The 26,315-nt window shown below is 41.7% G+C and overlaps 1 protein-coding gene across 2 annotated transcripts in view; it reads right to left on the bottom strand.

The window, feature by feature from the left end:
• The window catches only part of LARP1B (La ribonucleoprotein 1B), a 119,930-nt gene that overhangs the window by 81,860 nt on the left and 11,755 nt on the right, over positions 1-26,315 (bottom strand). For both annotated transcript variants that reach the window (XM_067530173.1, XM_067530174.1), the window contains exons 2-3: positions 10,605-10,666; positions 3,016-3,075 (exon numbers count right to left, since the gene is read on the bottom strand). In XM_067530173.1, the coding sequence (XP_067386274.1) occupies positions 3,016-3,075; positions 10,605-10,666 (122 nt within the window). The remainder of the gene's footprint in view (positions 1-3,015; positions 3,076-10,604; positions 10,667-26,315) is intronic.

The raw sequence follows: 26,315 nt of genomic DNA, 5'->3' as shown, positions 1-26,315 counted from the left end.
TTTTTTTAAGCAAAGATAGTCTCCCCCTGAATTTATTACCATAAGTAATGTAGGCAACTTGCATATAGGTAGCAATCCTATATACACTGCAGCTAAATGTTATTTTAACATCTGCACTATACAACCTAGCCTCATCTGGCAACATACAGGATCTTAGAAAAATCCTGTAAGGTAGACAGATCCAGTCATAGAAGTCAGCAATTTGGAATGTACCTTACTTTTATGGAATACTATTTAAGGCACCTCATCCATCATGACTGGTATCTTTACAGACTTCTTTGGCTGATGTTATAGCCACTAAATACCTCAGGGAGCAGCAACTACAGCCAGGCACATGGTAAAGATCCTTGATACTGTAGAGCATGTGAAGGAATCTGTACTGATAGTGGTCTACACACAGGGAGAGATTTAAGTACTTTCAATGGACCAGCTGGAAAGATATACAGAAATAGGCTTCTTTTAGACTGAGAGCTCCAAATCAACCACACCAATCTAAAAAGGGATTAAAATAATATAGAATTTAAACCTCTACATGTATCTGTTCAATTTCTTAGGCCCCCTATAGGACAGTTTCCCAATCTCTTTTTGTGCCCTGGAAACTAGGGAATGAGAGAACTCTTTCCAGATATTTCTGAGGAACTTCTACTGTTCTCAGTGGTGGCAGTGAGGTTACTTCATATCTCATTTTCTCACAAGTGGAATGCCTGAAAAGATATGGAGATGGCAAAGCAGCTTGCAGTAGATTCAGACAGAACTAACACTAAATAAACTCTAGATTTTCAGCTATTAGAGGACTATACAAACTCAGACACCCTGACTTTACTTCACATATGAAGCATCAAAGAGCGCATGGATGAGCCTCTTTCTGACCCTCCTTACCAATGGATTATGTCTATTTCCAGTTGTCAACTACCCAGGAAGGCACTCAGACAAAGGGAGGAGCTTATCCCAAAACAGATAGTTTTACCTCACCAGCAGCACCTCTATGCAACTCTATGATGCAAAGCTGCTGATGAGCACATCTTATGACAGTTAAGTTCATTACCTTTGTTTCCCTGTCAAAGAGTGTAGAAAGCGGAAATCTTCCAATCCTTGACCTCCTCAGTGACTGCTGAGAATTCCATGGTGTTGCATGGGTATATAAATACTCAAAATCCAACTAAGGAGCTTTGTACATCTATCTACCAACTTGCATGTAGGTGGGATAGCTAAAAGGGTGGTATGCACCTGTTAGAGTTGTTGTTTCAGGCTCTCTGCAGACTCACATGAGCTTTACATCTTGTTCAGGTTTTCTCTGCAACCATAAGGACTAATAATTCTTAAAAAATGGAAGCTGAGATCCTGAAGCACATTTTAGTAGGAAGAGGCAGAATTCTGTGGCTGACTCTCAGAATACACATTATATGTTTCCATTGTTTTGAACTGAATCTGGGAGAACCAGATTAGTGAGAGATTACTGGGAGAACCAGCACCAGAGCCACCCAGATTAGTGGTGCTGCTTCATCTTATGTTCTTTATATGTCCTGGTATCACAGACCAAAATCCAAGAATAGTTTTTGAATATTTGCTGAAGTTTCAATATTTATGTCATCACTGCGGTCATTGGTGCCAATGAACTTGGCTGGATCTGGCCCAAAAAGGAGGTTGACAGAGGGTGACAGTTTCATGCAAAATACCTTCAGGAGACTCAGGCTCCCTGCAGAATTGAAGAGCAAAGGCTGAGCATATTGTGGTCTGTGACTATCTCTAGAACGGACACTTAAGGTGGTTCCCTTGGCTCATATTGGACATTGTACCATCATAGGAAACATGAACTCAGAACACTTTTGTTCTAGCATCAAGAAAATCATAACAGGGGCAGGGGAGAGAAAGGGAAATGGCCAGAATGGAGCCAAAGACTCAAACAGCCCTTGCTGAAGTCACAAAACTAGTATGAAGCCAATTTAAATCCAACAATGTATTATTTTATTATGAATGACAGAACAGTCATTGGGCCAGAGAAAGAGAACGATTCTACAGACTGCTGGTTAGGGCACTCACCTAGGATGTTCAAGTCCCTGCTCTAATGACTAATTATTTATAAAGTGGAACAGCTTCAACAGAAGAGAGATTGAGAGACAACTGTCCGAAGATATGCCAGTGTCCAGTAGTTAGGGCACTCTTCTGGAATATGGGAGAGCCAAATTCAAATCCCTTCTCCACATCAAGCAGACAGGGGGATTGAAGCTGTGTCATTTTCATCCCAGTAAGTGCTCTAGCCACTCGGCCACCCAAAAATAATCTGTTTAATGAAACAGGTCAAATGAAACATTTTATTTGACCCAAAACAGATCTTCTCAATTCACCAAAAGTTTTCGGATTTGGTTTGACCTGAACCAAAGATGGTTTTTCTTTTGTACTGCCAATGAACTGAAATATCAATTATTCACTCAGCTCAACACATCAATATTATGGTGATAGGCGGAGTAAGAACTTGAACGTTACAGAAGTTAATCAGCGACTCAGTGTTCAGTCCCGAAAAAGATCAAGGAAATATGACTGAGTCAGGACCATAGCTGCTTATAGAACCTTGCACCAAGCATTCAGATCTATGAAGAAGCAGGTACACAGCCCCAAGAGTTACAATGTTGCAAAGGATTCATACTCTATGCATATGCATTCCAAATAGAAGATCTATACTGAGACTATTGAAAGGGGAATTAAAATTTAAAAGTATGGGGTAAAGCCTGCACATATAGGAGGGTCCTAAAGTCAGCAGAACTGGCATTGTTCCATCTCTGTGGGGAGATGGGGAGGGAAAAGGCAAGTATCACCTAAATCATAAAAAGCTGTGATCAGTGAGCTCTTTTACTCATACCCCAAAAATCTGTGTCAGTGTTTTTGTTAAAACCCTAAAATACCAAATCAATCTGCCACACAATGGGCTTGAAACAGAGGGGTCCCACAAGCTTTGTAGGTTTATAAAAATATAATTCAGGCTATATATAAAGTATATAAACAGCACAGTATACTCACTTCATTGTTTGCTATTTCACTTGGTGTTGGCCAATTTGTGATATCATTGAAATCACTAGCCTGTAAAATTACAAAAAATATACATTTTAGATGTTTACCAAACCAGTATTTCAGAATGACTAGATGAGATCTGGCACACTTAGCAGTGATGGACTATGTTTCATAGCCGTAATGAGCATAAATCACTTCTCATTTGACAAGTAAGAAGAATAACAGAAACCAGTAGCAACTGTACTTTAACCAACAAGAAAACAGTGTGCAATCTGGTAAGCTACTCAGAGTGGTTGCCTCCAATGCCAAGTTTTACACAACAATAAGCTATGTTAAAAAGGGATCCTAATGACAAACTTCTCTAGCTTGTTGTTACCGTAACTGTCTGCCTAACTCCTTGATGGAAAGAGTTCTAGTTAATGGATATGGCCATAAAAAGCACTCCCACCAAGTAACTAAAAACACTGTATGTCACAGTTACAGTATGCTACAGGACAGGTATTTCATTTGGATAAAAATCTTTTAAATGAAAGCAACTAGGATATTAAATGTAACATATGAACTTCCCGCCCTTTAAATCTCTGACAACTTCCCCTCCACTCACAGATCTCTTAGCAGGTATATTAACAGTTGTAAGAAAAACGATGTTAAAAAATGTTATTCACCTCATAACTATTGTATATATCCATTTCATTGCAGGTGTATGCACATCTCGTGCACTGGTGCTGGAGAGTTTTCTCAAGCTGCAACCATAGGGGCTGCCTTGCATGCTATCTGGCTTCCCTCATGCTCTGAACAGAGTGTATAAAGGATGGAGCCTTTTTACCAGAATGTTGAATGAGGACTCCAATGCACTGGGAAAGGAGGGTGGGTCCTGGAATGGACATATGCAACACATCTCAAAAAGCAACAGTTACAAAAAAAAAAAAAAAAAAAAAAGAGTAACCATTTCACCTTCTTTGAATGATTGTATACGTCCATTTCACTGCAGATGCCCCCAAGCCATTTTCAGTTAAGGTGGGCCTAAGAGTTTCATCGGAAGACAGAACGTAGGACCATTTCCCCACATTCTCATCTTCCCTGGATGGCATAATCTAGCAAATAGGTTAACAGAGGACCATATTACTACTCTACAAATGTTGACGATAGGGGCGTTTCCCACAAATGTAGTAGAGGACAAGTGCATCCTAACAATGTATTGACTTTTCAGGAGGTGTTATACCTTTAACAGAATAGCACATAGCAATACAGCTGCTAATCCATCTCAAGAGCCATTGTACAGTAACAGGATCACCTTGTAACTGTTCTACAGAGGACACACGGCGCTGGGAAGAAACTCAAAGGGCATTTTTCTTCCCAGATAACAGTGTAGGGCTTGGCACACATCTGACGTGTGCAGCTTTTTTCATTTTTGTGAGCATGTGGACTTTGGAAAAAAAGACCAGTAAGCATATTGAATAATGATGTGGAAATCAGATACTACTTTGGAAAGAAATTTAGAGTTTACAGATTCCAAGGCTAGAAGGGACCATTGTGATCATCTGGTATGACTTCCTGTATAACACAGGCCAAAGCCTACACTGCACACCTTGTCCCTCTAGACTATATTACATGAAGAATCTGTTACTAGGGCAGGTAGCTCTCCCACTCTTCCCGCAAAGATGATGGCTACCAAAATAAGCCACATTCACCATGAGGTTAAGGGCTTGAATGGAAGTTTCCTGAGAACTGACAGAACTAGATTCATGTCCGAAGGTGGACCTGCATCCTGAATAAGCGGGAACAGTTTATTTAGTCCTTTTAGGAACATGGTCAGAGGATCAGTGAAAAAAACATTCCTTCCAGCAATAAAAGGATGAAATGCTGAAATTGCAGCCAAATTCACCTTCATGGCACTAATGCTAGACCTTATTCTTAAAGATGTAAAAGACATTCCAAATTCTTTTGAATTGTAGATTGTGTATGAGACATTAGGGGTAGCTGCCCAGGTGGAGAAGCATTTTCATTTACAAAGGTAAGGAGATTTCATGGATGGCTTTCTGCTATTGAGTAGGACATTCTCGACTGTCATTCAATGTGCCTCCTCTGGTTTTAAGCACTGAGGAACCAACCTGGGAGGTGCACCACCTGCAGGTTCAGGTGTAACATGTGCATGTAATTCTGGGAGATCAAGTCTTTACCTAATGGCAGAAGTAAGGGTTTCCTGATGGACAATCTATGTAGATCCGAGTACCAGAGTTGCCTCAGCCAGGCTGGAGCTCTGAAAATCATACTACTTCATTCTTGCTTTAGTTTCACTATGCCTTTGGGAATGAGGGGTGCTGGGTAGGTACGCATACAGCAGATCTTTGATTACAAGAAAACAGGAAAGAATCTGAGATGGACACTGGACTGTGGCGAGCTCAGGAACAGAATTGAGGACATATGTTCTGCCAAATTGCGAACAAATTCATCGTAGGAATCCCCACACACAGTCAAAACACTGATCCTTAGAACAGTCATGTTGAGAAACCATTCGTGATTTTTGCTGAAAAGTCTGCTCAGGTGGTCTGCCAGGCAATTCTGAACTCCCAGCAGGTGTGATGCCTTGAGAATTAGAGAGTCCTCAATCACCTTGAGTACCTCCTAATACAGCTTGTTTGATCTGGCATCCCTTTGCTCATTTACATAAAACGTTGCTGTGGTGTGGTCATTGAGCACTTGGATCGTTCTACCCTGAACATGTGGCAGGAACTGCTGACATGCTGAGAATACTCCACACAGCTAGAGAACATTTGCGTAACCTGAACTTAATAGACCCATAAACCACGAGCTAGCCAATTGCCCAAATGAGGTCCCCGCCCCATGGCAGAAGCATCTGTTACCAAGGTCATATAAGGTGAGTCACTAAGAATGGGACTCTCTCCCACACATTGTCGTGGTTCATTCATCAATCCAGAGTGACACCACGTCAGCTGGGATGCATACTAATATGTGCAGATAGTGTACCTGAGGGTGATCAACTGACTTGAGCCATGCTTGCATTTCCCAGAGATGCAGCCTGGCACGTGGGGTCCCATATGTACAAGCAGCCATGTCCCCATAGAGCAAGAGGCAGTTCCACACTATGATTTCATAACTGATCTTTGAATGATGCACAAAGGTCCTGTAGAGCCGGAAACCTTGACTGGGGCAGATAAGCCCTGGCTGAAGTCGAATCCAGGACTGCTCCAATGAACTCTACTCTTTGGAAAGGTGACAGGACTAATTTTACCGTTTATTGTCAGGCCAAGGGAGCTGAACAGATTTAGAATTCTATGGATACTGCTCTCCAGCTGGTGACTAGAGTGATCCCATACCATCCAAACATCCAGGTACAGCTACACCTGGATGTCTCACTGGCAGAGACAGGCTACTATCACTGTCACACATTTGGTGAAAACCCTTGGTGCTAGTGAGGTAGTACAGTGAACTGAATCACCTCCTTCTACCAGGAATTTTCCGTGGCCAGAGTGGATAACCACATGGAAATAGGCATCCTGTAATCTGAGGACAGAATACCGATCTCCCAGATCCAGTGAAGGAATAATTGCAGCAAAGAAAACCATACAGAACTTTAACTTTTTGATGTATCTGTAGAGATTCTGAAGGGTTAGAGTGGGCCCGAGATCCCCTTTGGCGCTGGGTATTAGGAAATACGGAGATTAAAAGCCCCTGCCCCAATGTTGAGGAGGCAATTTCTCTTTAGTTCTGAACACCACGGAATCTGCACTTTTGGCCCTAGCATGGACTCATGAAATGTGTCCCTGAAAAGGGACTGGAAAGAGGGATATAAAGAAACTATTGGATATATCCCAATTCCACCATGCTTAGTACCCATTTGTCTGTGGCAATAGTCTGCTGCACAGTTAGGAAATTGGATAACCTGTTCCCAAAGGCAGGGAAAGCGCCAGTGAGGTATGCTGTCCTCAACAGAGGAGTCAGACTGGATGCATTGAGGCCTGTGGCTGCCTTGACGAAGTAACCGAGGCAGATGGTGGAAGCCTCCTTTTTCTCAGCCTGTGTTTGTGCCTGGTTTGGTCAAACTGTCTGGAGAGATAGAACCTCTACCTCAGATGGTGCGAATAGATAAGGAGAGAGGTGCCAGCCCAAACTGTTTGGACAACAAAGGGGAGAGTGAAGATGCCAGTTGCAACTATCATCCTGACCCTGAAGGCCGAAGAATGCAGATAAACCCTAAAGCATGGGAGAATCCACCCTGAGAACAGAACAAAGTGTGAAAAAAGAAATGGAAAGGCCATGCTTGCAATTTTAGGTGTGAAGGGGTGTGTGAATCCAATAGCTTTTTAAGATTTTTGTATTTACAATAAATGCAGCATATTGCCTTATCCCCTGAATAAGATCCTGCGGTCTTTTCTTTTACAAGTATCATACCTGGTGGTCCACAATATGACCATTCAAATAAGGCATTATAAAACTATAAACCCACCACTCAATAAGCCTCTCTCCTAAAAAGGTCTAGCTTTTCTTTTTGGGCAGCCTTAGCTTGACTTTGCAGTGCCATTCATTTGCTGCACCTACCACCAGTGAACCCGGTGTAGGGTGCAAAATAGAACTGGTCAAACCCAGGGGACAGTGTCTGGTATTTACGCTCTGTGTTTTGCCACAGGTGGAACAGATGAAGGAGTTTGCCACAGGAACTTAACAGGCTGTATTATAACCTAATTTATAGGAAGGGCTTCCCCCTCTGCCATAGCCGGGTGCAATATAGCTATAAATTTAGGAGGCTTTTCCTCCACCAGGTCTATCTGAATACCAAAAGTTATAGCCAACTTTTTTCAGTTCTTAGTAAACTCTGAAGTCTTCCGGCAGCAGAGAAGAAGCTTCTGGTAGTCAAGCCTCAACTGGTGATGAGGACAACGTATTCAGAGATGGCAAAGTAGATCCCTCCTGAGGCAAGTCCTGCATAGCCAAAATACGGAGGTTGAGGAAGGGCTTGTAGTATTGTGTCTTAGGCTGTTCAGTACCAACAATCGCTGGTCTATTAATACTGAGCAGGGATGACTCTCCTTTCGCAGACACCTGCTTCTGTGAGGAAGTGGAAATGACAATCAATGCGAGAAGCACCTTCACAGGATCCAGCAAGGCCAATGAGGAGACTGATATGTATCATGGTACAATTGTGTCAAGACCAGGCCACCCAATCCCTCAATCAGTTCTTGGCAAATGTTTTCTATGAGAATGGGAATGAGATCTGGAATATAAACTGGATTATCTCTAACAGGAGGCATAGGAACCCACTATGGATTCCAATGAGGATTAGGTATACTTTGAAGGTCAGACTGATGCAGTTCTGGGAAGAGACACAAGTCTATGCTGAGACTGTGGTACTGCAGCAGGATCCGAAGTTTCCTGGCTATCGGTACTGAGCGCTAAGGTGGAGCAGGTACTAGTGGTCTAGCCGTCATCACAAAAAAAACTAAAGAAGATGGTACTGGTCCTCAGACCAAAGATACCATAACCAACATCAATACTGGTAGAAGTCCATGCTGCAACAGTTCTAGTAGATGGTCTTCACCATGAGTAAGTGGTGATGCAAGTACCAAGCAGCACAATAGGTCCTTTGTAGCTGTGTAGGCCTCCAGTTTTGTTGGCATTAAGATAGACAGTTGATTCACTGTAAGCAGCAGTGTCAGATTCACTGCAGTCACCAATAAAATAGCCAGTCTCAATGGTCCCCATATGGGCACCAGAGTCAACAGCTCAGGCCTATGATAGCCATTGTGGGAAGGTACGAGGGAGCTGCAAGACGAAGTAGATAGCCTTTGATACCGAAGCGGCTTACTTCTGCTGCAGAGAAGTCCTGCACCAAGGACTTTGAAGAAGACAATGAAGTCTTCTTTTTTGGCTTCAGATAACCAGAATGATCGAAGCATGTATGCTTTCTGCAGTATGGCTCTGGTGAAGAAGATCTCCTTTGGTCTATGTCAGTTGGCAAGGTGGGGCAGCACTTGTGAAGAAGTAGTTGATGAGCTCCCCTGCACCAACCAAGTCAGGTGAAGAGTGGCTGCCATGACAATACTCTTCTCTCTGCTTTCTCGTTCTTGATTTGAATCTGTGGCAGATCCAACACCTGTCTCTAATGTGACCCTCACCCAAGCACATGGAACAGTGAGAGTGAGGGAATCACTAACGAGCCATCAGCTTTTGACACCAGGAGCAAGACAAAGCCAGGGGCCTTGGCATAGGCTCCCCAACTACCATATGAAGCCCACAGACTTAGAAGAGCAAATAAATTAAAATAAAGAAACAAATGTCCCAGTGGACAAAAAACAAGTACTACTAACTAAGAATTTTAACTATATACATTATTTTTGTGTTCACAGAAGAATGAAGGACTGTACACAAGCACAGTAACATGCTACAGCCAGACATGCTTTTAACCAAACAGTTAAAAGGAACTGAAGGAAGGGAGAGGCAGCTCCCGCTTTTATACTCTCAGTCTGGGGTCTGAGGGAAAACAGAGTGCATATGTGGCCACCACTTCAGATACCGCTAGGGAAAACTCTCTAGCACTGCTGCACGAGACAAGCACATACCTATAATGGACATATGCAATCACTCAAAGAAGAACTTGTAAAATTTAAGAATCTTGGGCTTTCAATAAAAAAAGCATTTGATGTTAAACAAACAGCCTTTTTTTAAAAAAAAAAAAAAAAAAAAAAAAGAGAAATGTTTAGAGTGTAGAAAATTTTTCAATGAAAGCAATGTCATTACTCCCAAATTCAACATTGCCATACAGGATTTTGAAGCTCCAGAATCATCTCATTATAAAAATAAAATATATTTAACTCTAAATAAAATTCCAATACAGTTTTAGTCAAAAATATTTTAAAACCACTGGTAATTCTTTTCTGATGTTAGATTACAAATGTAACTGCTGCTTCATGTTTAAAAGTTCAAATTAGTTTTCCACCGGGGGTCAGATAAGCAAACTACTCTTAGAAATCAGACTAATCTGAAATGTGTTTTATACAATACATTTACAGACACACAGTAATATACAAATTAATTTTATTCTTTCTGTGAAATTGAACACAACACAAGAAAACACTAATCATCAAGCTCCAAAGGTATCACCAAAGACCAGTCTAGCTTTGCTTCTATGGTTATCTTATCATCAGAATCTTACGTGTTCATGAGTATTAACTGTTTCTGCATAGTATCTACATTTGTTTACTAGATAATCCTACTACCCTTTACACAAAAAAAAAAAAAATCTTTCTTTACATGCTACAACCTCCAGCTTTCTAAATTTTTGACCATGTCCCCTTTTTTGGACCCCACCCAACTATCACCTGAATTAACCTATCATCCAAGGAGATCATAACATCTTTGATGCGCAGCCTTAATTTTCATGACAGATGTTTACTTGAATACCAGCTACTTACACAAATAAAATATTTAGGAAAAATATTTCTCTATTGACAATTTACATTTCCTACCATTTCAACAGTGTAGTTAAAATGTTAATTTAAATTAACAGATTGTATTAAATGGTCTCAATCTAATCAGACCTGAGATTCAAAAATTAAACTGCATTTCTGGAAAATACAAACCTTGCTGGGTTTCCTGGTCTTGGGTTTCCCTGCTTTTATAACTTTGGTGGAGCTTTGCAGTTCTAAAGAGAAGGAGGAAAAATATTTCCAGGTAAGAAATTACATTTTAATTACTTTTATATTAATTACTTTTAATTAAATACTTTTATATTAGAAAAACCCAGTATGGAAGAATACACTGAAAAAACTTTGTTCCCTGATCCTTTATACAATGCTGAAGGTCTTTTCTGTGGCTCCAATACAGCCAAGCATATAAGTAGTTCCACTTTAGTCAGTGTATTTTTAAATCATTGAGACTACTCATGTGCTTAAAGTTAAACACATGCTTAAGTGCTGTACTAGACTAAGAGCTATATAATTTATTTTTATAAATATTTACAAGTTTCTCTACAGATTTAAGGAATTTCAATATTAGGTAAATTATACTATGAAAATAAAAATCATAGACAGTTGTCTACATCATAAATGTTGGGATCTTTAGGTCCAGATTTTTAAAGGTATTTAGGTATTGCAGCACTTAGCACTGCAATGCCTAACTGATTTAGGAGCCTCAATCTCATTTTCAAAATAAGTCTATTTAGGAGTCTATGGGATTTCCAAAAAAACAAAACCACAAAGATTTAGGCTTCTACAGCACTTAGACACTGGAACACTGTGCACTTCAATGCCTGAACACCTTTAAAAGTCTGGACCTAAATCTAAAAAAAGGCTGATTAAAAAAAGTAAACCTGCAAAACAAGGTATATTTTATCAGAAACTAATATTTTGAAGATAGAATTCTTTCATACCTACAATTGTGTAAATGTAAATGATAAAGAAATTATTACACATTCATAAATCCCTAGTAATCACCTTTTTTGCCCTAATAACTCATACGCTAGTTTTGCCAGAGAACATTGCCTGGAACATAGAAAATGAGGAAAAAAAAATACCTACAAACTATATATTAAACAAAAGTTTGTCCATTTACACAGAAATACTTATGTCAAACATTGATGACCACACAAAAACATTCTCTGCAGAAAACAATTGTTGCTCATAACCAAGTCACAATCGCTAAGCAAAGTAAATAAAAAAGCTTAGAAAAGCAGGAGTGAAATCCATTCAACAATGCTACTTTATATCCAGGCTTGGAAGAATTAGATTTTTGTCAGTAAATATCAGTAAACATGAATTTCGAGAGAGACAGATGCTGCCTGAGAACTTCTTAGTTTGATTTAAGGCTGTTTACTTTGACATAAGATGTTGACAATTATCTGATCAATCACCTGCATAACACAGGCCATAAAGTTTCATCCAGTAATGCCTTTAATAGAGGAATTATTTCCCCTTATACCCAGGTGAACATTATGATGTACAATAATCTGTGGTTGACAGAGAACATCTTTCAGAAAAATATTACAGCAGACCACTATTTCTGCTTTCTATTTAAAGCTTGACTAACCACACTGTAACTAGATATCCATGGCTGGCCCTGTTGCCAACCTTGCATTTTAGTTTTTAGTGACATGAAGATCTGAAGTTGATTTTTTTTTTTTTTTTAAACTGACACAGTAAACTTTTTACTGACATTAAAAATACCATAAACAATACAGTAATGTCATAAAAATGTGTGCTTACTCCCGATATTCTGTACACAGGAATTTGGAATTAAGCAATTGTTTTAGCTGCAGTTAATTGATCAATTGAGTTCTTTGGGCATGTGCAATAATAGAAAACAGGAAATTGATAAAGTTATGGTCAGTGTAGTTTTGATACAAGAAGTGATTCTGAACGATGACAACATCAAAATACAATAGGTTTTATTTTTTACCCAATTTCACGGACATTTTCATTTATTTATGGGTTTATGGACAGTGTTAAAATTGTATTTTTTTTTTTAACTGATTGTCTGTAAATTTACAGAGGGTTGACAACCCTGGAGCTGACTCAGGCTCGTAGGGCTCAGGCTACAGTTTCACTAAAGTAGAGACTTCCAGGCTCAGGTGGGAGCCCTGAGAGATCAGAGGATCCCAGAGCTCAGGCTGCAGCCAGGAAACAGCCTGCAACCAGAGTCAGCTGGCATGGGGGTTTTCAGTTGCAGTGTAGGGCATACCCTAACTGCTCTAAAATCTGCATGCTTACCCAGATTGCCTTAAAATTTGGTGTGCATCTTGGAGGTGTGCAGTAAGGTTAGCGACCGCAAATTTGGGGTCATTTGGCAAAGTGGTTCCTGAGGGAGTCCCCAAACAGCTTTTCTTAAGGTTTTAATGTACTCTACTAATTTTTTTGCCCAGACCTGCAGATCAAACCAGAGCTCCGATTCTCAGTTCCAGCTGCTCAAGTTAACCCTCACTGCCCCTTTGGGAGAGCACATTTCACAATAGTACTCAAAGAGTTTAGCTCTCATGCTTAATGCTCATGAGTTAACAGTTTACACGGGGCATGTTCAGAGAGAGGAACCAGGAAGGTTTGGATCACAATTGGAGAGCTCAAGGAGATGAAAAGCAGCCTTGACCCAGCCAGCCAATGTCACTTTGCATCCCACCTAAAGCAGAAATCGGGAAAAGTCTGTAACCACACTGCTACAATCCATCTGTCAGGTTTATCATAACTTTTTCAGGGAAATGAAATTAAAATATTTTTTAAAACAACTAGATACATGAATACTTGCTGGGAGAGAAATGAGATTTGGGGGATGGGGAGAGGAGTTTGGGGCTGCAGCAAGGGGAGAGTGAAATGGGGATGGGTGGCAAGCAGACAGGTAAGAAAAGGGGCAGGAGCACCTACCAGGCCCATATTCTCCCATCCCATGGGTTAACTAGGATGTGGTGGGATGCCTCTCTTGAGAGATCTGAGCCCCTCTCCTCTGGGTGTGCGCCAGGATCTGTAGGGCACCTGTCCCCTAGGAGCTATGAGCCCCCATTCCCTGTCCTCCCATGGGAGCTAGGATGTGGGTGGCCTTGCCCTTCTAGGGTGCCTAAGGCTCTCTTCCTGCTCCCGGGTGTGCTGACTTCTGGAGGACCCTGCCCTCTGGCTGTTAGCCCCTCTCCCTGCCCTCGTGCATGTGCCAGAATCTGGGAGGGGGCTTGCTCTTCTGACATGTCTGAGCCCCTCCTCCTTCCTGGCCCCACATGGGATCTGAGGCCTGGTCCTTCAAGGAGGGTAGAGCCTCTCTCTTTACCCAACATGTGAGATGGCATCTGGGGGCAAGCCCTGGGGAATCTGAGAACAGGCATCCTGAAAAGATGTACCAAGAACACGCTATTGAGAATGGGGCAGAGTTGAGAATAGGCATACTTGATGCACACATAGGTTTCTCAAGCTAAACAGAGAGGGATGGGCACACACTGAAATGAATGGAGCAGATCACATGGCTCAGAGCTATTGTTTCAGGCTGTATTCATCTCCACAGGGTATTCTCATTCAGCTGGGGCCACAATGCAATTAACAGGCAACTTCTAATGCCTTTGTTTTTGGCATTTATTAATAGGTTATCTTGACTTGTATAGTGTTAATTTTCTTAACTATAAATGTCAATTGGTAGTAAGTCAATGCCTTAGAGAAATCCCAATACAGAACATCAGTTATCTTTATCAACCAAACTTATCAGTTCATTTGGCAAGACCCATGTATTTGGCCTTAATATTCGTACTCTAACTTTTCAGAATTAAGTCTCATCATCATCAGTTGTTGCATTATTTTGCCTAGGAGTACGATGAGGTTAAACAACCTTAATTTACTCGGAATAGTTTTTAAGTACTGGCATATAATTAGCTTCTTCTGAAGTTTCCCCAGTTTTCCAAAATTTATTAAGTTAATATTAGCACTCTGGAATGCTCTTTAGTCAACTCAAAATTCATGGTGCAAGTTTTTTGGACGTGTTGATTTTGAAATTTACAGTGTTTATAAATGTTGTTTAACAGCTTCACTTAAGGTTGGAATAAAAAGTATTTAATGATTATGAGACAGATGTGTTGTCCAGCTTTGTTTTAATTACAAAAAAAAAAAAAATTTTTTTTTTTTTTTTTTTTTTTTTTTTTTAAAGAAACATTTTCTTCTCTGCATAACTGACAATTTAAATATCTCCATCTACTAATTGACCTATATCAGCATTAGGATTTCTTTTATTCCACACTGTCTCAGGATGACTGGCCCTTTAAAGGGGAGATAGGTTGCAGCACCCCCTATGATTAGGATGGCCACTGATGCATCCACAGAATACACAGTATTCCCACCCCCCTCAGCATGTCCCCGCATGCAGAAATGTTAGCTAATAAACCTGTACCAAAACACACTGCCACATTTAAAATGCCCAGCTCACTGCTGACTATCATACTAAAAGACTAATTCTGATTTTTGGCAAGTTTAACAACAATGCAACAACCTGCATCCATTTGTATATGACGACACAAAATGGAATAAAAATTATAGCACAACTCAGAATGTGTGTGTGTGTAGGGAACAATGTGATAATGTAAATACAGTTAGACTTGCTAGTAAGAAGTGGATTGGGTGGTGTGCCTAATTCACAGAGTACCATAATCCTTTACCTGAATCTGTACTTTTGCCCATTCCAAGCCTCCTTCAGAAGTTCTTTGAGGAACTCAAAGTACAAATTCTTGCATTCCCTTGTTAAAATGACATATCTGGTGCTCTGCTTTCATGCTTTCTACATCCAGCCTATTCCTTTCATTTCTTCAAGCTCATCAGAGAGAAAACCCTCTCCAAATGTAGCATTGCTGCACAATATTGAAAAGATGTAAGAGCTGATTTTCTTCAAGTTCTTGAAGTTGCCCTGTGCTTTGGTGAAAATTTTTAAGTACCTCTCCCTCACTGGTCAGGCAATCCTTTAACTAAGGAGAAGAGAAAGCTTTCTACAACACCAAATTCTTCATAGAGCTCATTCATGTCCACTTTTCATCCTGCAAGCAAAAGCAGCTTCCAAAAATTCTTCAGTCTTTCATAGAAAGTCAAAGTCCTTTTTATACCTTCCAACAATATATTGAGTAAGTTTCTTGAGCTCAGAATTCACAGTGTAGCCAAATAACTTGTCCCTGATCCTTCTCTCTGGTTTCATGTTCAGTCCATTTATGAGCATATACCCTGGAAGAATACTAAAACACTTGGCTTCTAAAGCCTAAATACAGTGCATTAATAACTCCAGAGTATGGCCCAGGAGGAGAAAATATAGTTCAGCAACCTCATTGGCAGTCTCCTCATCCCCAAAGCAGTTCCAAATTACTTTGGGACACTTCTCCTAAACTCTGAAAATAGCTAGTTAGTGATTTCCAGCTGTTCAGTAATCTACTGATTGCTGGCAAAAGAGACAGCCACCTGATAATGTGTCTGAATAGATTGCACTCTTCCACCTCAACAGAGTCACAAATCTCCTTTAATTGTTTGTTCCAGTAGCAGAAATGCTAAAGTGGGAATAAACTTTAGAATTACATGTTCTACGTTGACGTCAAGTTTTCCTGCAGTGTACTTCGTTCTCAAGAATGTATGCAAAGCAGTTGGCTGCTATAATGTCCTCTGATATTTTTTCAGTTTCTGGTAAAAGCTGTTAAGCTCTCTGTAATGTATACTAGCCTTACCAGATACATATGACGACAGCTTCCTAAAACTGAGATCAATAATCTTGAGTTTTTCAAATATTTCTGTAGCAATGGCTGTGCCATTTCCTGACTGTCACTGTAAAAATCCAGGAGAGAGTGCTGAATCCCTTCTTCAAAACTGAAATACTTTAAGGCTAATGGAAAATACCGTACTTTGTTGCTCCCTTATCTGAAGCATCAGTGGCCAAAAAGAAATACAGATCATTAGCCTTAATATATTCTAAATGCTTCTAAACTGAATATGGGGCTAAAACATTCTTGGCTCAAGAATTTTGCTGTGGTTTTTCCACACCACACCTTTAGCTACAGAAGAGTCATGGTAAATAGTTTTATTAACTTTTATGCTACATTCGATGCTCTGATAAACAATGGTGATGTGTAACACCATGGAACACTTTGCAAAGTTCAGTAGCAGTCACATCATCATTAGGTGACTCACTAGTTCTGAAGAAATTCTGTATATTAGTTGAAGCAGCTGCACTACATGAGTTCTGTGGGTGCTCTTCAGAAGAAAGGTGTTGATTCAAATCTCCTTTTCCATTATTGCTGACATCTACTACATCACAACTATGCATGCTGCAGCATGCAGGGTACTCTCCTTTCCCACTTTTAGCAGCCAACTCATTGTTTTGGCCATTTGGGATTAAACAATGTCTTGCATTTCTGCATGGTGACTCTAAAAAACAATGTTGCCTTTATTTACTATAGCAGAGACCTGATCCATGAATCAGTGTTTGAGGGAACAACCTCTCTCTATGAGCAGTGGAGTCATCCTGATCATGGAGATTATAAAATCCTGCTACCTGGTGGGAAATTAATCAAGATTTCTCCATGGGTTGGATAGACTGACAGGTGTTTCTGTACTATGATGATGGGACAGGAACAGAATAAGAACCCAAACAGAGCAATACAAAGAGCCTCAACAGGACATAATGAAGAATCTTAAAAAAGATTCTTCTTTTGTATGCAAAATTGTGCCTTCAGGGACGCTTACACATGCTGCTTACACCAAATCCGACCCTCTGCAGTAGCAGATGTTAGCGAACCTAGCATGCCTGAGTCCTTTGGCTACTTTGTTAACCTTTTCTGCAATGAAGCTACATGTGTGGCCCACTGAGGTGATCATAACATGAGCCAGATATTCCAGCTACTCTTGAATGGCCTCAGTAATATGCATTTAAACTAAACATGTTATTCAGAAATAGTCATTCTTTTATATGCTGCTTCCAGCAGTGCTCTGCCTAATGCTAGGCCTCTCTCTGTACTGGCCACAGATATTTTATTGATAAATAGGCAATTAATAAAGGAAGCTAAATGTCTTACTTTCTAATCCCTGTTCATTGCCAACCACTTCCTCAATGTTCTCTGTATTTTTAAATTGGTGCTTTTATCTCCCCTCTTAATCATGAAGCCTGTTTCATTTTGTCTTTTAAACCAAAGTAGCATTTTCCAATGACTGACATACAGAGACTTTTTGGTCATCCAGTAATATGCTTTTAAATCAACTCCCAATTTTTGTTCACACTCCTGCTTCTGTTACAATGTTTACTACCAATTCATATTTATATTCATATTTATAATGAACAGAACATTTTTGACTTTAGAAAACTGATCCCTTTAAAGCACTATTTATTATAGGTGCAGCTGGTAGCACTGCCTATTACTAAGGTGTTTAATACTTGCCACTGTAAGACCTGTTTTCACTTGTTTATAACTTTGCCCAACTTTTCCAAGCTACATGTCTATCTCAGGCTGATTTATATATTTTGAAAATTTCAGAAAAAAATCTTTAGCCATTTTTGAGAACAAGGCTAGAGAAAGAACAGTTACTTACCTTACAGTTAAGTAGGATATTCCCGACGTTTTGGCCACAGATTCCACTCTTGGAGCACATGTACCCTATGTGCTAAGCTCAGATTCATTTTGAACAGCAATGCCTTTTGGAGCCATGTCTAACCGGGACACCATTTTGACTACCATAGCTAGAATTATAAGGGTAGGGGTGGCCTAAGCTGCCTCTGTTCCTTTTCCAATAAGGAAACCCATATGACAAAACCCAAATTAACAGGGACAGAGAGCAGGCTGTGGAATCTGCGTGGAGAGCACATCTCAAAGAACCACTGGTTACTATAAAGTAACCATTCTTTTTTCAAGTGATTGCTGCAGGTATATGGTTGGTGGCTTTCAAGAGTGCCTCTGGAGGGTAGTATCGTTGCTGCGCCTTGGGTCTATAGAAGGAGTACTGCTGCTGCTATTTGTGTCGAAGTTGGCAATTACAACTCCAGCAAACCGAGGTTCACTTTGCATCTTTTAAATGAGCACAGTGCCTTGTCTGTGCCACTATTAAATAATTTGTTGACCTGAAAGGGTAAGTCGTATATGGTCATTTGGACCTCACAAGGGATGCCAGATGTTTACAGCTAGGATGACCTTTTTGTCATGGCCCTAGCCATGGTTCTTGCTGCTGTGTCTGATACATCCAGAACTGCTTGGAGTATTATTATGGCAGTAAACTGGCCTTCTGTTCGATGAGATTTGACCTCCGCCTGATATTCTTTGGGGAACCTGTCCACTAGCGCAGACAGCTTGTCCCATGATAAAAAGGTATACTTCAAAATAAGCACTTGATAATTAGTAACTCTTAGTTGGCGACTGAGGAATATACTTTTCAACAAAAATGTTCAACTTTGAATTGATCTGTAAGAAGGAAGGCTTATATGCTGTTGCTTTGATTTCTCGGGGATAGCTTGAAGTGTTGAAAGTAGCATTCATATCCCTGAGCCAGCTGCTGGTGACTGCTGTCTGCTCAATCAGAAGTTACACAGGTAGATGCAAAAAGTGTGGCATACCATCTTTTCTATTTCCAAAGGGAAGCCAATCTTCCTGAGAAAGACTGCAGAACGTCTAACTTCCCTTTTTCTTGGATTATCTCTAATTGGATATCCATTGTTTCCACTAACCTCCTCATTAGGTCTTGAAATGCTTTAAACTCATCAGTGAAGGACCTGGTCTGTGTATCACCTGTCTGTCTGTCCGTCCATCCGTCCTGGACAGGGATTCTGGTACCAGTACCACAATCAATGCGCTTGATGTGGGTTTTCTTGATGACGCTACTATAGTTCCAGGGCCATCCAGGGTCTGTATATTAAGTGCTGAAGGGAACTGCCATCTGCACAATACTGGGGAAAGTACAGTTTGAAGTGACCATTAGTGCAAATCTTTGAGGCTCTACCTTGAGACTCTGGGATGTCAGACTTGGAGAACAACTTTTGTTCCTGATTAGGGAAGAATATTTGTGCCTGCCCTGGTCTCTGAAGCAATGCTCTTTATAGCCCCTTTCCTCAGCTGATGCTGAACAGCAGAAGTCCAGAGCCTCTGAGGATATATATCCACATTGCAAAATAGCAGAACTTGAGTTAACAGACCATGGGTTTGCTAACCTAGGGTTTGAGAGTCTACACTGTGGCGGGGTGTGCCTGTTCTGCCCTGTGGGTCCTGCGCTGCACCGGCTACGCCAGTGGTGCAGCTGAGAGGGGAGTGGAGGAGGGGGCCCGGTCCCACCCTCTGCCCTGGGCCCCCGACCCAGGGACCCTGCGAGGAGTGGTCTCACACTGCTTAGTCCCTGAGACCAACTACCTTCCCTGGGTCGCCTGTCCGCGGCCCCACGGCCTGTGGCCTGCTCCCTGGTACCGGTGTGAAGGGTTGTTCAGCCTTCCCCGGCTGGAACCTCTCCGTCTTAGTGTGGTAGCAGCAACGGATGATCGTCCCAAGCCCTGCAGCTGCAGCAGGGCAGGGCAGCTCCGCTTTGCTTCTCTTTGCTCCGCATTGCTTTGCTTTGCTCTGCTTCTCTCCTCCGGCCATTAACTCCCTTTCAGCCCTCCTGGCCTGCCTGAAGTGGAGGCTTTTAACTGCTGGGGCAGCTTCTTTGATAGGCTCCAGGTGGCCTAATTGGCCCAATTGCCTTGAATTAGCCCCAGCAGGGAAGAGGGCTTTATGGAGCCTGGGTCTAATATACATGCCTTCCAGCACTCATACATAGCCGTCCGGTCTGGCCCTGTCACAACACTCATTTGTATCCAGGTTAGGAACTGTTGAACCATGGGTTCCAACCTGGGGCTCCAACTTCTACACTGCATTATGTGGACCTGAATTTAACTACCCATATCCTAGACTTCTCAGCATGCTCCCACAATGTGGGCACACTAGCCTTTTGTTCAGTGCAGTGCAGGAAAACTTGACTGATCACCAAGACACACAAATTTGGCCCATGGGATACTTTTGTGGACTCCCAAAGGAAAAGACCTGTAGGGCTGTATCTATACTGCAAAACAGTGTCTTGAACCCTGGGTCCTGATATGACTCAGGTTCGAACCCTCCACCATTGTGGGGCTCTGGGACCTTGGTTCCAAGCCCTGGGTTGCGATATGCATATACATGGAGGCTTGAGCCTGAATTCAAACCCTGAGCTTACACTGCAGTGTAGACATGTCCACAGTGTCCTGTGAGCTCAGGAGAGCATCACAGCTCACTGAGGTACTGGAGAAGTGAGAGTGACCAGGTGGAGTTCTCTGCTGTTGTTTGCCAACATCTGAAGAGGCTTGTGTTGATGTTTCTGAAAGATGCAGCTTCAGTCTACCTTCTCTTGAGAGTTGCTTCAAGAAGGATTTGTATGCTGAGCAGTGTCCAGGAACATGCCCTTTTCCTAGGCATAAGACATAAGTGTCAATTACTATGGGACAGGATGGACAAATCTTGAATCCTGGACACTCAACTTTAGCCAATTTGGGCCTATGTACAGGGCAGTCTAGCCCTTTTACAGGAGAGCACAGAACCTTATCTCTGTCATAAAAGTTAGGCAGCAGATTTAAAAAAAACCCAAATAAGTAATGAGATGCATAAAAACTTAACTAAATAACAACTAATACATAAGTGAAGAAACATGGACACTGTAGCATTCCATCCCATACACATGGGTGATAAGAAGAAACAGAGGTGATTGACGCTGCCTCATACTTTATACCAGTGGTTCTTAACCTTTCCAAACTACTGTACCCCTGAAGCCTGAGTCCCACCCCCACGGGGCTGAGGCATGTAACTTAGTTTCATGGCGCCCCTGTGGCTCCAGGCAATTGCCTTTTTTGCCACCCCCAATACCAGCTCTGCACTTGCGACCCCTCTAAAACTGTCACAACCGCCAGGTTGAGAAACACTGCTTTATACTCTCTGCTATGGTGGTTGTGAGGGCTCCCAGGGCATAGACAAAGTCATGGAACACCGCTATTCAGAAAGTATCCAATGGTGTGAATGGGGCCTACGTGCACCAATAATGGAATCTGTATGGACAATCACTTAAAGAAAAACATGTTTTGCTGATCTTAAAAAATTCTGGTGACCTACGAGAAGCTTGACTGAAACCTATGCTTTGGAGTAGGGACTTGAAATGTTGCACAGGAATGACCTTTGTGTCAGGGATGTGCTTTTTGCCAACCCCATGGAAATCCACCCAAATTTGGCTAAGTTATAAGACTTTGAAAAACTACAGTTTGCAGATGCTCAGTAGAGATTAGGTTTTAGCAGTTAAATTCCCAGAGTATCTGTCTGCAATGACCATGCTCCGGCCAGGGGCTGAACAGGACTTTCCCAGCAATCACAGCTCTGATCTGCTATGGGCCTTGTCAGGTCCAGGTTTGGACATCTGAACCATGAACAGAATAGTCTCTTCCTTGCTCTAGTTGATCCCTCTGCTGGACGCAGACAGTGTGCAGGAGAAAGCTGCCTGATTCAAATGCGGAAGAGACAAAAGCCGTACCTGGGCGGGGGCGGGGGTGCAGAAGGAGGAAGAATGATATTGGAAGTTGCAAGAGGACTGGAACTCAGAGCCAGCAGGTGGGGGAAGACAGACAGATTCAGTTGAGCAGGGGGAGGGAAGGCAGAGAAAAGGGGTGACAGACCAGATAATTCTTGCATTGCATTCCACCTCAAGACTGACTAGGCCAGTGTTTCTTAACCTGGGGGTTTAGAGGGGTCGCAAGTGCAGAGCTGGTATTGGGGGTGGCAAGAAAGGCAATTGCCTGGAGCCACAGGGGCGCCATGAAACTAAGTTACATGCCTCAGCCCCGTGGGGGTGGGACTCAGGCTTCAGGGGTACAGTAGTTTGGAAAGGTTAAGAACCACTGGACTAGGCAAAGAAACTAGGACAAAGACTCAGGAGGAGAGACAGATTGGCACTAAGAAGCATCAGAGTCAAGGAACATCGGTGGTGGCCAATGGAAGTCAGGATGAGTAAGGACAGAAAAACTGAATAATGAACTGGTGGGGGAGCTGGGACTGACTGAGCAAGAGGACTGGAGGCAGAGAGGTGGGGGGGAACAGAGAGGAACCTAGAACTGGGACAGGGAGTCCAGAGGGGTGACACTAAAACTTGGATAAAATGACTGGGATAAGAAGCCTGAATGGTGGAAACTGGGGAAGAAGAGACAGGACTGGGACAGACTGGAGGAGAAGGGGCAAAAGAGGGTCAAGCAGGGGGAGTGGGCAAAAGAGTCTGGGCCCACTATACTAGCAGAACATGGAGTAGAACCCAAAATTCCAGATTTTCACCATTCCATCTGCAGACAGCTATGAAACCCACGAATGCTGGTCCACAAAAAGGAAGACAACTTGCCACTGTTATCAGTTTTTCTCTTCGCTCAAGTGACAGAGACATCCAAGGGATCTAACACTTCCAACCTTGCTGAAGACCCACAAGGTGTCAACAAGATACCATATGCTGGAATTTATTTGTTTTTTAAAAAACCCAGGAAATATAAAATTATGTTAAAAGAGCATTAAGATTGCAAAGTCAAGCACTCAATGGTAGGAAATGGCAGAATTACTCTGGCCCTGTACGTACACACATTATGAAAGTCTAATTACACGACAGATTTTTTTTTTTCCATTGGACCGCACCTCATTCAGTGCACAGAATGGACAGTGCTCACTTAACGAGCAGCTACTCAATATTTTGTCTTCGTCTTGCTTTCATTGTGTGTGAACCCCATACTTTATTTACTACAAACTTTTGTGATGCTGACAGACCAGCTCAGTTTGGAACAATAGCCTACTTCACATGTGTGTGAATTTCAAAGAAATGTTAAGTGTATTAGCAGGCATAAACCAATTCAGTTGTTAGACTAGAACAAAAGGGGAATGTTGTCACATTACATGCCCCGGTAATTACATTTGCTCTAAATTCATTATAACTAGGGAATGTTAATGGCATTGTTTTCACCTATTCTGTTGTTTGCTATCACATTATATGTAGTTACATTATGTACCCTGTAATTAGATAATCCTAGATCAAAAGTGCGTTAGTATTAGGATGATAATTTACTTAATATGTAAAACATCATGAAAACTAATGAAAGATTGTCTAGACTGCTGTAATTAATGCATTATGTATGTATCTAATTGGACTGCACATCAAATGGGATTAGGGCCTTGGAACTGTAAATGAAGTTAGCATGCTAACTTCAAAGCATGAGTCACTGTGTTCAACAGTGGGAAATTTACAGACCCCTGCTGTGATGGGAACACTTGACAGACTGATTTTTGGGGAAAACTGCTATAAAAATGAACCTTGGGGGCAATTCTGTACCTCTGGACTGATGGGGAATTCTAGTAATCGGACAGAGGCCGCAAAAGTCATTTAGAGTAATCCTGAGAGATTTATGGAGAACTAATAGCTACAACATCTCTGCTATCATTTGGACTACAAACTTGGACTCATTGGTAATGTATTTTACCTGATTTAACCTCTCAGTAACTCATTTCTTAGTTAATAAATCTTTAGTTAATTTACTTGACAAATTGGCTATCGCGTTGTTTTTGGTGAGATCTAGAGCATCCATTGACCTGAGGTAAGTGACTTGCCTCTTGGGGTCAGGAGTAACCTACTGTGTGGTGAATTTTGGTTTTAATAATCTTTCATCATAAAGTCCAGGTTGTCTGGATGGTAAAGATAGGCTGGAGAGTTTAAGAGGACTGTCCATGGCTCCACGGTAAGACTAATATAGTAGTCCAGGAGTGCACATTTGTTACTGGTTTGGTAAAATCTAATTATAGAATATGCCACCTGTGACACCCTGCACCCTCATGTTCACCCTTATAGTGTAATTGTGTAATATTTAATGCAAAGTACATCATATAGGCTGTTTTTGGAATGCTCATGACGTACTGAGTATTATTGTTATAGTAATATGTTTGTTGCAATGTCATGTGTATGGTTATAAGGCTTCACTATGTAATATTCCCAAAGATATGTCCTCATGGCTTGAAACAGGTCCAGGCAAAACTCTCCAGGAGCAGAGGGGCAGTTCACACCTCATTAAGGCGTGTCTAGAACCACCCCAGCTCAGCATTCCAGGAACAAAGGACTGGCCTGGGCATCAGCAGGGGATGGTCTCAGGTGAGCCACTTCCTTCCCTGGTGCAGCTTGGATGGGGAGATAATGCTCACTGACTCAGGACTTGGATGAGTCCATGTAAGGTCATTTTTTGTCACCTGAGCTGGGAGGTGGAGGGGAGGTGCAAAGCCCATAGGGGAAAAGGAACACTATAAAAAAGGGAGACATTTGCCATGCTCGCTCTCTCCCACCTCCATCTACAAACACCACCAAGCAACTGCAATGTTAACCAAAGGGGAGAGCCTATGTGAAAGGAGACCAGCCAGCCTATGGTGAGACTCACCTAAGTTTGTAAGGTTGATGAAATTGCTTAGTTTAGAATGTGTTTTGCTTTTGTTTCCTCTTGACCAAATCTGACCTGTTATGCTTTGACTTATAATCACTTAAAATCCTTCTTTAGTTAATAAATTTCTTTATTTTACCTAAAGCAGTGCATCTAGTTTGAAGTGTGTGGGAGACTTCACTGGGAATGGCAAGGTGAGTGCATATCAATTTCTTTGTTAAACTGACAAACTCTTTTGAGCCTACATTGTTAACACTAAATCAGAAGTTCCCAGGACTGCATCTGGGACTGGGAGCAATGGCTGGGATCATTTTGTTGTATAATCCAAAGAGTGGCTGGCTAGAGGCACTCACTCATTCAGTTAAGAGCAGTTTGCTTGCTGGGGGCTGTGCATGAACAACCCAAGAGTGGGGGGGCTCTCACAGCAGAGCAGGGCAAAGCAAAGTGGGCCCAAGTAGTGGGGGATTGGGGTGACTCAGCCATTCACTGGTCCAGACTGCACTAACGGAACATCACACCAGTAGTTTGGGGTGTCCACCCTGTTTTGCGACAGTCTGACCGGTGATTGGCTCTCACAACTGTGAGAGCCACTCTCGACACAGTGACATATTCAAACCCTATTCTTAAGGCAAATTATTGATTTCCTAATGGACTTCTCTACGGTGGTCATCACAATATTTAAGTGTTTCACAAACATTAATAAATTTATTTTCACAACACCACTGTGAGATGAGGGGATATTATCCCTATTTTACAGATGAAGAACTGAGGCACAGAGAGATTAGTATCCACTAATTTTGGGTGCCAAATTTGAGATGCAGAAGACCTGATTTTTCAGAATAAATAGCACTATACTGCATTTATGTTTAAAGCACAGCTCCTGTAAGTATTCATCACTTCTGTAAGTGAGACCCCAGGGTCTCAAGTCAGGCACACCCAGTAAATGAGGACCACACAATTTGTGACCTCTTGTGAAAATTCTGTTAAGTGTCTTGACTGGCATCACATAGGAACTCTGCCACCGGCAAAGACAGAATCCAGTTATCCAGGGCAGCATTCAACTGCCTTAACCATGAGCCCATCCCTTCTTCTCCTGCAATCCCCCTGCTGCATTCACTACACACCTTCCAACTTCTTCAAATCAAGCAGGGAGCCAGCAGACAGTCTCCTTCTCTACACAACCCTGATACATCCCCAGGGCAGGGGTCCTGTGGAAAAAATAGTATGTGATCATGTAATAAAAAAAAGACTATCATAATACATATAAACAGAAAAACTGTGGTTGTGCAAGCAACCTTAATTCTGGCATTTCTTAACCTGAGTGCTTGACTTTATAAAGAACAGTTACTTACCTTGTAACTGTTGTTCTTCAAGATGCGTTGCTTATG

Source organism: Emydura macquarii, unplaced genomic scaffold (genome assembly GCF_026122565.2).
Source record: "Emydura macquarii macquarii isolate MOO-44397 ecotype Brisbane River unplaced genomic scaffold, CSIRO-AGI_Emac_v2 contig_3044, whole genome shotgun sequence".
NCBI classification, from domain to species: domain Eukaryota; kingdom Metazoa; phylum Chordata; order Testudines; family Chelidae; genus Emydura; species Emydura macquarii.
The sequence above is the reverse complement of the archived record's forward strand: the minus strand, read 5'-3'. Positions and strand labels throughout refer to the sequence as shown.